The sequence below is a fragment of the Ambystoma mexicanum genome, chromosome 9 (genome assembly GCF_040938575.1).
Source record: "Ambystoma mexicanum isolate Mex_15411 chromosome 9, UKY_AmexF1_1, whole genome shotgun sequence".
Lineage (NCBI taxonomy): Eukaryota > Metazoa > Chordata > Amphibia > Caudata > Ambystomatidae > Ambystoma > Ambystoma mexicanum.
In genome coordinates this window covers 1,459,770,217-1,459,785,605 of record NC_090931.1, presented here as the reverse complement: position 1 = coordinate 1,459,785,605, position 15,389 = coordinate 1,459,770,217, and the positions used below count along the sequence as shown (strand labels likewise).

Sequence of the window (15,389 nt, the reverse complement as noted above, 5' to 3'; positions counted from 1 at the left end):
CGGAAGTGAGCAGTACACTTTCGAATGCATAGCTGCAGAGATATGAGGTCATTGAATGGGCTAAAGGGGGCAGTGCATGGACACACACTGAGAGGTGGCAGTGTAGGGGCAGTGAGACCTATGAATGACAGTAACTGGAATATAGGGACAGTGAATGGGCAGAATAGGACAAGAACCTCCTGTATGTACAGCGATTGGGTTACAAGGGCACAGAATGGCCAGAAAGGGCAGTGGCCCCTGAGATGGACAGTCACTGACAAATGGATGCAGTGACATAGCAGAAGGAGCGATGAGCCTTCCCCTTGACTGACCATAGGCCATGTGAGCAGTGAATGTGCAGAGGATGTAGCGAGCACTGACATTTTCATGGGATAGGCAGTCATTTGGACAAGGGGGTAGTGAATGTTTTGACGGGGCAGTGAGACCTAGGGTAGGCAGTGACTGGGACATAGGAACAGTAAATCGACAGAAGGGAGCAGTGCCTCCTGAGAGAGGCAGCCACAGAGAGCTGGGGACAGTGAATGTGTGGTGGACAGTCACAGGGAGATAGGAACACTGAATTGGCAGTCATTGGTAGCGAGTCCTGGGGTTAACTATCACTGAGAGATGGTGACAGTGAACTGGCATAAATACACAGTGTGTCCTTTGATGGCCATTCACTGAGAGATTGTTTATAGTGCTAGTTTCAAAATCAAAAGTTTCGAAAAACAAAAGTTTTGAAACAAAAGCTGTGACATGCTATATTTAACATGAAAAGTGCATTTCTTTCGAAACCAATCCGTCGACAATAGTCATGGATTGGTTTCAATTGAAATGCACTTTTACATGTTAAAAGTAGCATTTCAATGCTTTTGTTTTTGTAACGTTGAAACGTTACATGGAGCTGTCCAGTGCTGTTATTTCGCAAAAACCTACTCCATATTATCTCTCTCAATCGGCCACCTGATCCGGAAGGTCAATTCTTCGGCCGCCTCTCCCAACTAATTAACTCTTTCCCTCCCAATTACAACCTCATTCTCATTGGTGACTTTAATCTACCCTTTCTCTCTGCTGCTCTATCCACTGGCTTTAATTATCTTCTCCTTAACCGCCCACTCTCTTCTGTCCTCTCTCTACCCACCCATTCAAATGGAAACTTCTTCAAACTTATTCTTATCTCTTCTCAACTCTCCACTTCTAATATCTCCGCAGCACCTTCTCCCTCTGATCACTCTATCGTCTTTGCCTCAATCACCCCTTTTGCTTCATCCTCACTTTCTCCATATAATATTACTGCTACTAGGTGCAAGTTTCCCTCCTCCAAGCTCCCGGACTAACTCTCTGACCTACACCACTATCTCTCCTCCTACGCTGAACTCAACTTTCCATCCACTGAAGAAGCCTTCACTAACATCACATTGCTCTCTATACTCCCTCCTCCTCTTGGCACCCTATTTCCACATTTTCTCCTAAATCCTCCCCTCCATATCCCTGGATAACACCTCTCATCCGCACCCAGAATACAAGAATGCAGAAGAAGCTTTACATTTGGCAAAGGTCAAGACACTTCTCAGATCTCCAACTCTACCTCACTGCTCTTCAAAACTACTCTTCGTCTCTTAACTCGGCCAAACGTGACTTCTATCTCCCATTTTGTCTTAATCCTCCGAACTCGGGCACCTCCAAAAACCCACCAACACTCTTCTCTCACCTCCTAAACCCCCCTCCATCTCCTACACTCTTTCTGCGAATGATCTTGCTCTCTTCTGTAATTTTTAACAATCACAATACCCTTGCTACCTACCTTATATCCCCTCCTCCTGCTCATTTCTCATCCAGTCCTAACCTCCTCTCCCACTACTATGTCTTCTGTTGTGCCCACCAACCCAGGTGAGATTCTTGCCTTACTATTCATGGCTAACCCTTCCTGTGCTTCCACTGACCCACTGTCCCTGCACATTGTGAAGCACATAGCTCCCAGTGTTGCTGTATATTTTACTTCCCTTTTCAACCCCTCTCTTGATAATGCTTCTTTTTCCTCATCCTATCAGTCAGTTACTGTCATCACTCTCCTTAGGAAACCTGGTCTCGATCCTAACTGTCCTCCCAACTTTCATCAAATTGCTCTTCTACCACACTATTTTTTCGAAATCCCAGAGCGAGTAGTATTCAATCATCTTACTGAGTTCCTTGATGCTAACAACCTTCTGGATTCTCTTCCATCTTACTTCCGACCTCTGCATTCTACTGAGACACCTCTCCTTGATGTCAGCAACTTCATCTCTTTCTCACATCATGCAAACTGTTCATCTATTCTCATTCTTCTAGATCTCTCTGCTTCCTTTGATACGCTCAACCATTCTGACCTTCTCTCTATATTATCTCTCCTTGGCATCAGAGATAAGGCCCTTGCTAGGTTTGCTTTATACCTTGCCCTTCGGCATTTTCAGGTGTTTTGGAACACCCTCACCTTACCTCCCCACTCACCCCTTTACTTTTGGAGTTCCCCAAGGGTCTGCCCTTGGTCCACTTCTCTTCAGTTTTTATGCTTCAGATCTTGGCGCCCTGATCTCCTCTTACTGCTTCTCCTATTAACTCTTTGCTGATGGCGCTCAGATCTTCTTCCCTTTACCTCCTTATCCGATGAGCAGTTGTCAAATGTTTCAAACTGTCTCAACTAGAAAAAATACCGGAGAGGTGGGCACCACAATGTTTACTCGCTTCTATTCAATGTGTACTTCTCTCAGTTAGTTTCCAATAATTCTGACCTGGAGCTGCAAGTTTAAACAGGTCCTATAGCACAAGGACCTCCATAAACCACAAACAAAAGAAAGAAAAAAGGCAACTTTGCCTTATTATAACTGGCGCTTCTCAGTTGGCCCCTAGAGAGGGCTGCAAGTTCCCAAAATATTTATATCCAACGTTCTGATAGAGTCAAAGCATCAGTTAGATCTGTGCAGTTTTGGCCAGGAATGTTTTATTCACATCCCTGTTTTTCTAATTAAATTTATTCTGAATGTGATCTGTTGGGCGATCATATTTTGCCATCAATATACATTTAGCCAATGCATTTCGTTGTAAACCTTCATCAGGGCTGTATATAGGCTCTTGATTACATGATACTAATACTAAATGAAAATTTCTGTTTTTCATTAATTTTTTCTGGCGTACCAATTGAATATTCGTGGGACAAACAAAATGGTATGTGTGAATTTGTTTATGTATTGTATACAAATCATTCAATGAACTTGTATTGACAAATGTATGACTATGCATAGCTTGATGATGTAATCAAGAGCCTATATACAGCCCTGATGAAGGTTTACATCGATTTGCATTGGCTAAATGTATATTGATGGCAAAATATGATCGCCCAACAGATCACATTCAGAATAAATTTAATTAGAAAAACAGGGATGTGAATAAAACATTCCTGGCCAAAACTGCACGGATCTAACTGATGCTCTGACTCTATGAGAACGTTGGATATAAATATTTTGGGAACTTGCAGCCCTCTCTAGGGGCCAACTGAGAAGCGCCAGTTATGATAAGGCAAAGTTGCCTTGTTTTCTTTTGTTTGTCAAACTGTCTCAACGCCATCACATATTGGATGGCTTTTCCCTCGCCCATGCTCATCTCCACTAAGACTGAAGTTCTCTACTTCCCAGCCAAACAGACTATCTCTACCGCTCCTTCTCTTCTCTTCTCTCCTGACTACCTTCCCTACTCTGCTTCTGCTCGTAACCCTGGTGTTATCTTCGACCCATCTCACAACTTCTCGCTCTTCATCTCCTAATCTGCCACTGCAGCCAGATTCAAGCTCCTCAATATAAAAAAAATCTGCCATCTTCTTCCTTTCAATACTGCTAAACAGCTTATCTTCATAACTCTCAACTCACATGCTTTTGGCGGGTGTCAATCGCCACTTAGGCAGCTCTCTCACCTGCCAAGCTCCCTACACGCCCATAGAAATCAATGGGCTTTCACCCGCCAAATGCAAAATCGGGTATTTTCATCCACCCTAAGGCTATGAAAGGTTGAGAGCTATGTATCCTTTCCTTAGTCCTTTCTAAATGTTACTACTGTGCCAGTCTCCTCTATGACCTTCCCAGCTATGCCCTTTTACCTCTGGACAAAGCCCTCAATTTAGCATTCTGCACACTTTTCACTCTTTCTCGCTTTAGCTCTACCTACTATCTCCGTCGCCAGATTGGCTCGCTATCTATGTAAAAAAAGCTACGTTTAAACTTCTTCTCATCATCTTCAAAACTATCCATGGACTTGCCCCATCCTACCTATCCGCTCATCTCACTTCCTACTCTCCCACCTGCTCATTACAATCATCCTCAGCTCATCTCTTTGCCACTACTCAAGCCTCTTGTGCTCTCTCTCTCATTACCACTCTCTCCCTCTCCTCGCTCCCCTACTCGGGAATACTCTTTCTCTCTCTCTCCGTACTACTCTGGCTATATCACTATTTAAATCCAACTCAAAGCCCTCCTTATTTCTGAAGAACCCGTTTCCTAGCACTATACGTTACTCCATCACCCTGCTTCCATCTCTCACTACCCTCACGGACAACCCTATAACACTTTCCCATCCCTCCTTCTTCCTTAATTTAGCATTTTCTCCACCACCCCATTCCTATGTTGTTCTATCCTGTCCTCATCCCTGGTTTATATTTCCACCTTCCCCTGCAACATCTAGTATTCAAGTCATGATCTCTCACCCCATTGTCATGGAACCATGTCCTCTGCTCTGTTATCAATGTTAAATTCTTTACACATTTTTGCGCCAAAAATGCATTGCTTTCCTGTGATTTCTATGAATAAAATACATTTAAAAAAAATAAAACCAAAACTTGAACATAGCAATAGTGGTGGAAGGTGGAAGTAAGTCCTGAAATGGACCATGTCCGGACATTCCAGAAGCTATAAGAATTCCATGCCCATGCAGAGAGCCCTCAGTACCTCTTATGAGATCACCAGCGAATACGCTATTATCAAGGGATCAGGGATAAAGGTGGTGGGAACTGGAAAAAAAGACCTGTATGCCAGCCTAAGCTTGAAATCAAAGCGGAAATATTAGGACACAGGATCAAAACAGAGTGTTGGACGTGGAATAAATAGGCACCTGTGCATTGGGTATCGTAGCAGCGGGGACAGACAGCTCCATTAATAAAACAGGAAGCACCCTATCTTTAACAGTCCAACTTTGAAACAAACCGTCTGAATATCCACCAAACCAAGGATGCGCGACAAAAAGTATAGAACAAAATCCAGAGAAGTTCAAAAGCCGGCCCAAGGTTCAAAGTCTGATAAATCCAGAGAAAGAGAGTGTCACCAAATCTGATAAAGAGGAACAAAATATGTTGAAGGGGTGGGGGGGTCAAGCCAAAGCCAGAAGCAACAGTAAAGAGTAATGAATTCTGATAGATCTACATGAGCACAGATGATTTTTAGACATCAAAAACATGCCAGTGTGACTGTCTTTATGGTCTCAGGTTTACAGTGATCCCCGGTGAGCAGATAGATAAGTAGAGCACATACCTTAGATAACTCCCAAAGAGACCTGGCTGCTGGGTAGTAGAATGCTGCAGAAACAGTTCCCAATGCAAATGGCCAAAGTGCACAACATTTAGTCACCAGGCATGGCAGACATTGTAGTCTAATTACCGGGAGTGGGCAGGGGAATTGCAGAACCAGAAAGACGCTGAGAGATGCACACTTATTTTATCGACCCTGCAGTCTGGCACCAGCCTTTCTTGGGAGGCCATTAAGACAACAAAGGGTAGGTGGACCTGAGCTGCGGCCCCCCAGGAAGCAACAGTGTGACAGACCATCACTCAGAGATGGGGCCATTGTTTCAGAAATTCCGTGGCATTGACAGTGGGAGACGAGAACAGTGAATTGATAGAAGGGGGAAGTGAGTCCTGAGGTGGACAGTAATTGCAGGAACTGGGCCATGAATTGACAGAGGAAGTTCAGAGGTTCAGAGTTATTGGTAGATAGAGACAGTAAATGCACGGAAAGGGACAATGAACCCTTAGACGTATAGTCATTTGGATATAGAGACAGTAATTAGGCAGAAGATGGTAGAACGCCTTGATTCTAGGCTGACAGTTGAAAGATAGAAACAGTGAATGGGCAGAAGGGCAAGGAGCCCTACAATGCATCATCTCTGAGTGATGGGAGCAGTTAATCAACAGAAAGGGTGTCTAAACCCTGATGGTCACAGTCACTGGGAGAAGGAAACAACAAATGGGCCGAAGGGTTCAGTGAGGCCTGGGCTAGACAGTCAGTGGGAGAGAGGGACTTGAATTTTCAGGAGTCAGAAGGTAGCCCTGAGATGGACAGACATTGACAAATGAGGAAAGTGAAGAGGCAAAAGGAGATAGCGTGCTCTAAGATGAATAATCACATGAGCTCAGGCAGATAGGACACGCAGTGGAAGTCAGTTTGTCTTGGGATGGAGAATCATAGGGACACAGATGTAAGTGGGCAACATGTGGAAGTGTATGCAGAGAGAAAGTCCAAGTGACACAGTGAATTATGTCACCATCAAGGGCCAGTGCCCAGCGATATGGGGCCTTAAGTGGAGATAAGTTGGTCAGAAGCAAATGGCAGTGTGTGCAGAGACAAAGCACAAGTGAAGTGACACAGTAAATTTAGTTGGCCTTAAAGGTTGTTGCTCAGAGATACAGAGCCCTGAGGACACAAGATACTTAAGTCAGCAGCAAAGGCCAGATATAGAGAACCCTAGGGACAGAACGATACAAGTAAGTAGCATGACAGACGTATCCTTGTAATCAGAAAGGGAGCGTCAAGTGGTAGCAGAGTCTTGGGTCTTGAGCCATGTATTCACCGAGCTGTGTGTGAGCTGTGTGAAAGTTGAAACATGAGAGCCAGTTTCAGGAAATGGGTTCAAAGAAGACTGTGGGTACGTGCCAGAAGGTATTGTTAGAGCATGCTGGATTCCTAAGTCTCCATACGCTCTCTTTTTCACAGATCCTGCCCAGGTCAGCTACATTGTGCAGCAGCAAGCTTTAGGCACGGGCCAGTGGACAACCGTTGCTAGCAATTTAAAGGAAACCACCCACACCATTTACGTGCTTGCCAAAGGTGTCCAATACCTCTTTCGGGTCATCACGTCCACACCAAAAACCAATAGCAGGCCTTCACCTCCCAGTGATACCACACAGCTGCTTGACCGAGGTAAGGAATGATTCCACATTCAGGTGCCATCATGGTACTCCTTGATAAGAATGCACTGGCTACTGGAGCTCCATAATATTGTCTTGCTGAACACCAGTGATACAGTTTAGGGATATAGCTATTCATCGCTAATAGGTACAGTTATCTAAATTGCATATATATTTGACAGACTAATATTGCCTTGGAATGTGTATGATGTTTGTGAAAAGTATGCGGCTCTGAAGGGCCACAGTGGAGCAATCATGGAGCTTCATTATAGTACCGATGGCAGCTAAGGATTTAGGGAGACCGTTTTTTTCTGTTTCGGGGTTCATTGTTTCAAGTTTAGTTTTTGAATCTATGCAGGGATTAGAATGAACCAATATCCGCTTTAATCATAGCTTTGGTCATTTGCTCTTGAATTTGCAAGCTTAGATGTCTTAATTTAGCAATAATCATCTAAAAGTGTGAGTGTTCTCAAACTTCAATCCCAAAACAGTTTTACATTTTGTACAAAAATATCTCCTGTGGCAGCACTGGACATTACGAATTAAAGAACATTTTCATTTTTGATCACTGTTAAAATGGTGGAGTGTTTTTATATTAAAAACCTTTTGAAATGTGTTATGATTTGTGATGATAACATTTTCTTTTTGCTTTTTTAAACATTTATTATTTTTGTCATGCAAATATAAATAAAATGAAACTTATTCTGAATCCGAGCGTGCAAGGATAATCTTCTACACTGCTTCCTTTGTTATTTCCTGTGTGTTGCAACCCTCTTATCTCCAGCCTTCCCCTACCATTACATCCATTCCACCTTTTCACCCCCTTCCTGGTGGCAGCCACCCCAACCTCCCTAGTCGCCCCCTGAATCCTCTTTACCCCGCATCAAACCCTTAACCTATTTATTGAACATTTGTATGGCGCCTATACAGCGAAAAGTGTTTACACGTGCCACAAGACAAAAAAAGAGGGTGGGGGGGGGCAGAGGAGAGAAAAACTATAACGGTCCTACTAGGCCTTGTGACATTCAGATTGCGCAAGTGCAGTAACAAGAAGTGCAGGGAGAAGGGACAGATCAGGGCCGAATGGAGGGATAGGGAGAGGGAGAAGTGCTGGAGGGAGTGTGGGGGGGCGAGGGGCTGGGCAAGTGCTAAAGGGTGCTCAGGAGGGCAGATGCATGGGGGAATCAGGCGTAGGGGTCAAATGCGAGGACGGGGGTGGACCAGCCTCAGAAGGTTAGACAGGGAAGGGTGCCCAAGGTCAAGTGCTGGTAGGAAGCGATGCGAGTGAAGACTGGTCGAAGAAGGGCCTGACCTCGGTGAGGCTCATAAGGGAAACAGGTATCCAGTTGTAGCGGCAGGAGGATACTAACAGGGGAGGGGGAGAGTGAAGGAGGAGAAGAAAAGGAAAGTCTTGAGAAGCTTCTGGAACATAAGGAGATCCGGCTCAAGTCGGCGAGGGCCAGGGAGGCCGTTACAGAGTGGAGGTTCCTGCCGAAAAGAGAGATCTATCCCCACTCTCTGCTTGGAGAAACGTCTGATCTGCAATGAGTTGTAGCTAGAGGACCAGAAAATTCTAGCAGGAAGGTATTTAGGGACAGAGAGTTGGATGTATCGATGTCCCAGGCCCCAGAAGGCCTTGTGGATGATGCAAAGGGTCTTGAATTTGATCCTTGCAACCACTGGGAGCCAGTGGAGAGATTTTAGGGCTGGAGAGATGAGGTCCCTGGGCTTGAGGCCAAGGATAAATCTTGCAGTCCTATTTAGTTGAACAGGTCAGAAGGAGGAAAGAGGAAGATTAAGGAAAAGGCTGTTTTGAGAGACCAAAGCTCTGGAGACATTAAGTTTCTGGGAGAAGGTGAGGAAAGGGAAAATGCCCATGAGGAGGTGAAGCTGATAGTGGGCCTTCTTGGTAAGGTCAGCGATATGAGGTGAGAAGGAGAGAGAGGAGTCAAAGATGACACCCACGTTTTTAGACTCACACAAGGGTGAGGGGAGGGGGCCCAAGGAGGGCGACCAGAGTGTAGGAGGGAAGGGGGGGTAGGAGTCCCAATGAGAAGGATCTCAGTCTTACTGGCATTAAACAGAGATCGTTAGCAGCACACCATGCCTGAATAGCAGTCAGACAGTCAGGAATGAAAGAGGACGGACAGAAGGAAGAGGAGGGACGCTTAAAGGAGAGCTGTATGTCAGCAGCGTGACATTGGAAATGAGGAGAGAAGGTGGAGATCAAGTGTGCAAGAGGAGTAAGGTAAATGTTGAAGAGTGTTAGTACTCACGTACAATAGATCAGGACACCTGGAAGTCGTCTGGACGAAACTCCGCCTGATACTGCCAAAACATGACTTGAAACCAAGAAGGGTATCCTCAATTGAGGGCAACCTTTCTTTTGATACACCGTGCTACACGTAGTAATGAACGGGTACCACAATGATTCAAATGAGAGAGCAAGGTAGAGCCAGTACACGCCAGGCTGAAGAGAAAAGAAAGGAGAGGGTATCAGATAAAGAAGAAATATTGGTAAGTAGAACAGAATAGGGCCAATTGATCACTAACCTTATGTAAGCATGACTTCAGTTCCAGGCGGTGCGGATCACAAAATAACCAGAATCTTGAGAGGAGAACGTAGAACCCAGTACCAATCGAAGGGAACTGAATGGGATTTGATGTTAGTTTATTAGTAGGACCTATCCCGAACGAGGGAGCACTACAGTTCAAGGGACATGCTGGAGGGAAAGCACTGCATAGCGACCATGTCCAACAGGAGAGAGAATCCTAGGAAATATCTTTTCACAATCCAATCTGATGTGGGTTCAACGAAGTAGTGAGGCGGTCCAAAAAGGTACTGTAAAGGTGACAAGATGAGGGTTCAGGTAGAGACTGAGTGTAGGAGGTCTCTGAGGTCAGACTGTAGGGGACTCACTGAAAAAGCAAACAAGGAGCCGGCAAGGCAGTCCGTGGACGTTCCGAGATCAGAGCGCAGAGAATTCACTGAAAAAGCAACAAAGAAGCAGGCAAGGCAGTCCGTGGGCGTTCCGGGGTCAGAGCGCAGGAAATTCACTGAAAATGCAAGAAAGAGACAGGCGAGGCAGTCCGTTGACGTTCTGAGGTTAGAGCATGGCGTTTAACGAGAAAACGATCAGGACAAAACACAGGATGGTGTACCAAACTTCAATCAGAAGCGCCGCGAGTAGTAAGAGTGGAAAGGAAATACGTTCCCATGCGGTCACGTGTTACGGCATCCTACGTTGTTGCCCAGGAGACGGGATGTTGGGAAGTCTCTGTATGCGTGCCTGGCATTGATGAAGGCACCATGGCTATCGCAAAGGACGTGGACGCAGGGAACGTCAAATAGGCGTTCGGCCTGATGTGGAGCACACCGCTCCACGCGCTGTGACAAAGAGCCACAGCGAGAGGATAAAGCCCTGAGGGAAGCCGCAAGTCAAGAGTGAGGTAAAGGAGAGAAAAGGGCCCAGTTGCACATGGAAGGGCTGATTCGAGAGGAAAGAGGTCAACCAATCCAGTGCCCGATCCGTGATGCCAATTTATGAGGATGGAATGATTGACTGAGGATAAGGGCGGAATGAGAGTTGGACTCGAGGTTTCAGAGTAGGTCATCATGGGTGTTCAGGAAAGCAGTTTCCGTGCCTGTGGCTGCTCTGAAGCCAGACTGGTGCTCGTGGAGGCAGCTAACAGATTCAGTGTGATGGATTAGTTGGGAGCCAATCAACTTCTCCAGGACTTGCCCAAGAAGGGCGTAGTGGAGATAGGGTGGTAGTTAGCTGGGCAGGAAGGGTCCTCAGACCTCTTTTTTAGGAGTCGGTGCACAAGGGAGTGCTTGAGGGGTGAAGGTAAAGGAGCCAGTGACAAAAGAGTGGTTACAGAACTCAGCCAAGGAGGGAGCGAGGCAATAGTGTCCTTGATAGTTGTAGAGGAGCATGGAAGAACCTGTTTGGGGGAGACTTTCATACAGCGGACTGTCTTGGTGACCTCATAGGGTGCAATGGGCGAGAAGGATGAGAGTAGGGGGAGGGAAAGAAGGGGGCCTGGTAAGACTTGCATGCAGGCGGGGGAGGGAAGGGCGTAGAGGAGAGAGAGGACAGGATGTCCTGAGTTTTGGTTATGAAATGGGTAGCCAACGTTGTGCAGAGGGCCTGAGAAGGAAGAGGAGAAGTGGAGACTGCAGTAGGATTGGGAAGTTCCTTACAGGTTTTAAAAAGTTCAGCCATGTTGTTTGTGGCCCCAGAGAGGCGAGATTGGATATGGGCCCATTTCTTGGAGCGGGTGGAGAGTCTGTATTGCCTTTGGAGCAAGCAAAAGGCCAGTTTGTCAGAGGATGTGGTAGAATAGAAGCCAACCACTTCCGTTCGGCAACTTTGTACTTGCTTTTCCACGAGGCTTGGTCAGAATCATACCAACTATTGCACTTGGAAGCAGACTTAATGCGGATCCTCATGGCAGGGTCAAGGATGTCAAGGGTGTTGGAGATGGAGAGGTGGTTAGCAAGAGCTGAGTCAGTGTGAGAGTGAATAGTAGGAATGAGGGGAGTGAAGGAGGCGGCAAAACCAGCTACTGACACTCACTTCATCGGTCGAATGATGGAGAAGCAGACTGGCAGTGTGGGCAGAGGCATAGCCGGGTAGCCCAGGAGCTCCAGATGGGAAGAGAGGAGACGGACTTGAACTGGATGCTTCCAGCCCTTTAAGATGAGGTAGCAATACCCTTGAGATGAATGGGCATGCAGAAGTTACTCAAATATCAATAATCGAAACGACTCAGGTAGTTGGCAAAAGGATAACTGTTTTAGATTTGCAATCGTTATTTTAATGAGGTTAACTACTGATATCGACATACCCCTATGTTTTTGTTGTGTTGTTATCCTCCTGATTTCTTTCCGGATATTCTTTTTAGCTTTGTTTATTAGCTTGTCATAACCTTTACATGAACAAGTTTATTGGATCTTTCTGTTGCTGTTTTGTAATGTCTTTTTTCAGCAACTTGTACTTGTATGGTTTGCATTATGCTTGCGAAATTTGACAACATGAGCTCATTCGAGTTCCCACCATTCATTCCTTCTTGTATTAAACCAGGTAGTAGAGCAGTGGCTAATATATTAGCTTGCTCAATATTACGCTGGTGCCATAAGATGCAGTTCTGCCCCTCATTTAGATGTACCAACTCATTACCATCATATTCACTTTCTACATTTGTTCAAATAGGAAGAGGGATAATGGAAGATGGTCACTCTCCTCACGTTCGACTATGCTCATATCCCTATGGTATTCAAGAGAACATAGTGTCGACGCTGATCTTCCCTTGATTCTGGTAAATGCCATATGGGCATCTCCTGGTGTCAATCCATTTAGTTTCACTATTTTATGTGCTGCTAAGAGTGTATGCCATTTTTTGTCGATGCCTGTTAGATTTCTTATTAATGTTAGCAGAGGATTTTAGGCCTGATGAGTGATCTTCATGCAGATGGAGATCTCCAATCAGCGCATTGAAGTCGCCCACCAACCATACAGGAAGACGGTGGCTATACATCTGTAGGATAGTATCGACAACCTTAATGTTTTCTACTGTCATTACCATATTTGGAGGGTCGTACACTTTTATCACAATTACTATTAGAGTCAAGCGTGAAATCTTGGTTACCAAAATATTCTGAGTTGATTGTACCAGCTTCTCGATGTTGCATGGCAATAATATAGAGACTAAGAGTCCCCCTTAGGTCTCCCAAGAGGGCCTTGGGTAGCCACTTGATGGACCATGCATCTACCATCTAGCTGCACTTCAGCTGTCAACCATGTTTCTTGGAGTGCTACTATCTTAAACATCTCCATATTAGCCACCAAACCCTCATCTTCAAAAAGATGGATATGCCCTCTGGTGTTCCATGAGTAGAGCATTAACATTTTATCATATCAATGCCGTTCTGCTGGAAAGTGTGGCTTGAATGATACTGGTAGCCACTGCCAATAACCCTCAGGTAAATCATTAGGAGTTCGAATTAGGTGAAAGAATAGGGTCGGAAGCGGCTGTGTCTCGGCTGTGTCTCGGTTTATGGCAGGACGACAGTGCGGCTTGACTCTGTGGACTCTGTGGTTGGAAGGTCTTTTACTCTAATCCGCCATTACGGCGGCCGCGGCTGTGGCTGCGGGCTGCTGCGAGCTGCGGGTTGCTGACGGTGCTGACGGTGCTAGCAGTGCGGGAAAGCACAGGAGGCACGGGATACTCGGTGGAGCCCCGAGCTTACAGGCTCTGCAACGCCAAGGCTGAGGCAACGAGGACCGAGTTCTAGTACGGAGAACAGGACGGAGGCAGCAGCCACAAGAGCCTACTGTGTGCCGAGACGAGGCGACACCTCGGAGTATCACAAGTAGGTGGTAGAGCACTGGGCGACAGGAACGGAGTGGGTGCTGGTATTTCCGATTCCCTGACCTGAGTACCCCAGTGTGCTGGCATACGTGACTGTCCACCACGGGAGTGGTAGTGGTGTGGGCTGTGCTTTGGCTGGGGAGACTGGGGCTGGAGTAGGGGGCTACAGCTGGGCCTGGACGACTGATAAGGTGTGGTGTGTTTTGTGCAGGCCCCAGACAACAGGCCCACCGGGGTACTCTGTGGTTCCCTTCAGTACACACACACACACCCCCCCCCTGCCCCTTCCCCCTGCCCACATCATTTATATTCCTCCGTGAGCTATCCACTAGTCATAACGTTGCCTGGGGCACGTGACTTATAGAAGTGGCTGGTCTTTTCAGGCACAGAATTGTGGTGACTGTTCTAGGGTAGTATAAATAGTAGGACTCTAACTCAGTATTTTCCCACGGATCGAATTATCACGCTGAGGAAATGCAGCGAGGGAAAAAAGCACCACAGTCAAATTACAACCTGCGGAAAGGCAAGACTATGCCAGTGAACGATGGCAAGGAAAACAGAAAGAAAGGTAATAAAAGCAAAAAGAATCTTAACACAACGCCTGTGGCACAAGGAGCCATCACAGACTTTTTTGGAGTAAATCCACCACCGGAGATTAACTCAACAATAAATGAGGTAATGGCTGAGCCAGGGAATAAGGAGAGTATCTTACTAAATTCCTCAAATTATGAGGATATTGATAATAACTCATTACTTGACCTCTGCTTGAGTATTCAGAGAGGGATGGTAACGCAGAATCCAGCAAAGGCATTTAATAATTCTACTCACCATAAAGAAAGTAATAATATAACACTTGAGGAAGCCAATCCTGTGTCTAGCTGTGGACGTCTCTCGGTATCTCCTAATCTAGCGATGGCCTCCATAGAAGATGATCCGGAGAAGGAGGATAACGAAGATTTAAATCCGTACATTAACAACACGGCCATTATGGAGCTCCAATCATCTGTAGCGTCATTACAATTTGCACTCAAAATACTGTTGCAAATGACTGGGAGCATACTGACAAATACGAATAATATTACGAGGGCACTAGAGCGGAAGGACTTCCCGCAGGATGAGATAGAAGCAAACCTCTCGGATGCTATTCATACCATTGAGGAGATGAAAGAAGCAGAGGAGAGAATGGAAGAAGTGGCGGAAAATGCGATCCTGGACAAGGACCTGGAGGTCAATCCTCCTATAGAAAACCTTTCAGTAATAACTGTAGAGGATCTAGAAATCGTGCACAGCCCTGGGATCTTTCTTACGAGGAAACAACGAAGATTGGCCAAAAGGGCTTTGAAAAGCAAGAAAGTAGCAACGAATCCTATACCCTCCAGTGTAAGACCTAAAGCAGCCGCGGAAACACGTTCCAAAAAAGCCAGAAAAAGAAAGGCGAGAGCAGTAGCTCGAGCCGCAGAAGCTAAGGGGCCATTGGCCGATTGGTTAGTACCAGGAGAAAAATTTAAGGAGGCAGATCTAGACGGCCTCTCTGATGAAGACACTGACCAAGATGATAGTGTCACAGTCGAACCGGAGGATCAGATCGGCTCAGCTGGTACAGATGAAACACCAGAGCCGGTACGGCCCGTGCAAATTAGCACGGATGAGGAATGTAATGTGAATCGTATTTGCTACATTAAGAACCTCTACCCTAGTGGTAAAAATCCCTGGCTGGCAAGATCAGAATTCCTAACCCGACTACATTATATCCCACAGTTGAGAGTTATGAAATCCGACGACTTCTTTTTCATCGAACCCTTGCAGGTCCCTAATCCACATGTTTCCGCCATCC

At 45.9% G+C, this 15,389-nt stretch overlaps 1 protein-coding gene across 4 annotated transcripts in view; it reads left to right on the top strand.

Annotated features, from left to right (window-relative positions):
- SPEG (striated muscle enriched protein kinase) overlaps nucleotides 1-15,389 on the top strand; it is a 2,620,794-nt gene that overhangs the window by 1,520,078 nt on the left and 1,085,327 nt on the right. For all 4 annotated transcript variants that reach the window (XM_069616880.1, XM_069616879.1, XM_069616881.1 and 1 more), the window contains one exon: nucleotides 6,987-7,193. In XM_069616880.1, the coding sequence (XP_069472981.1) occupies nucleotides 6,987-7,193 (207 nt within the window). The remainder of the gene's footprint in view (nucleotides 1-6,986; nucleotides 7,194-15,389) is intronic.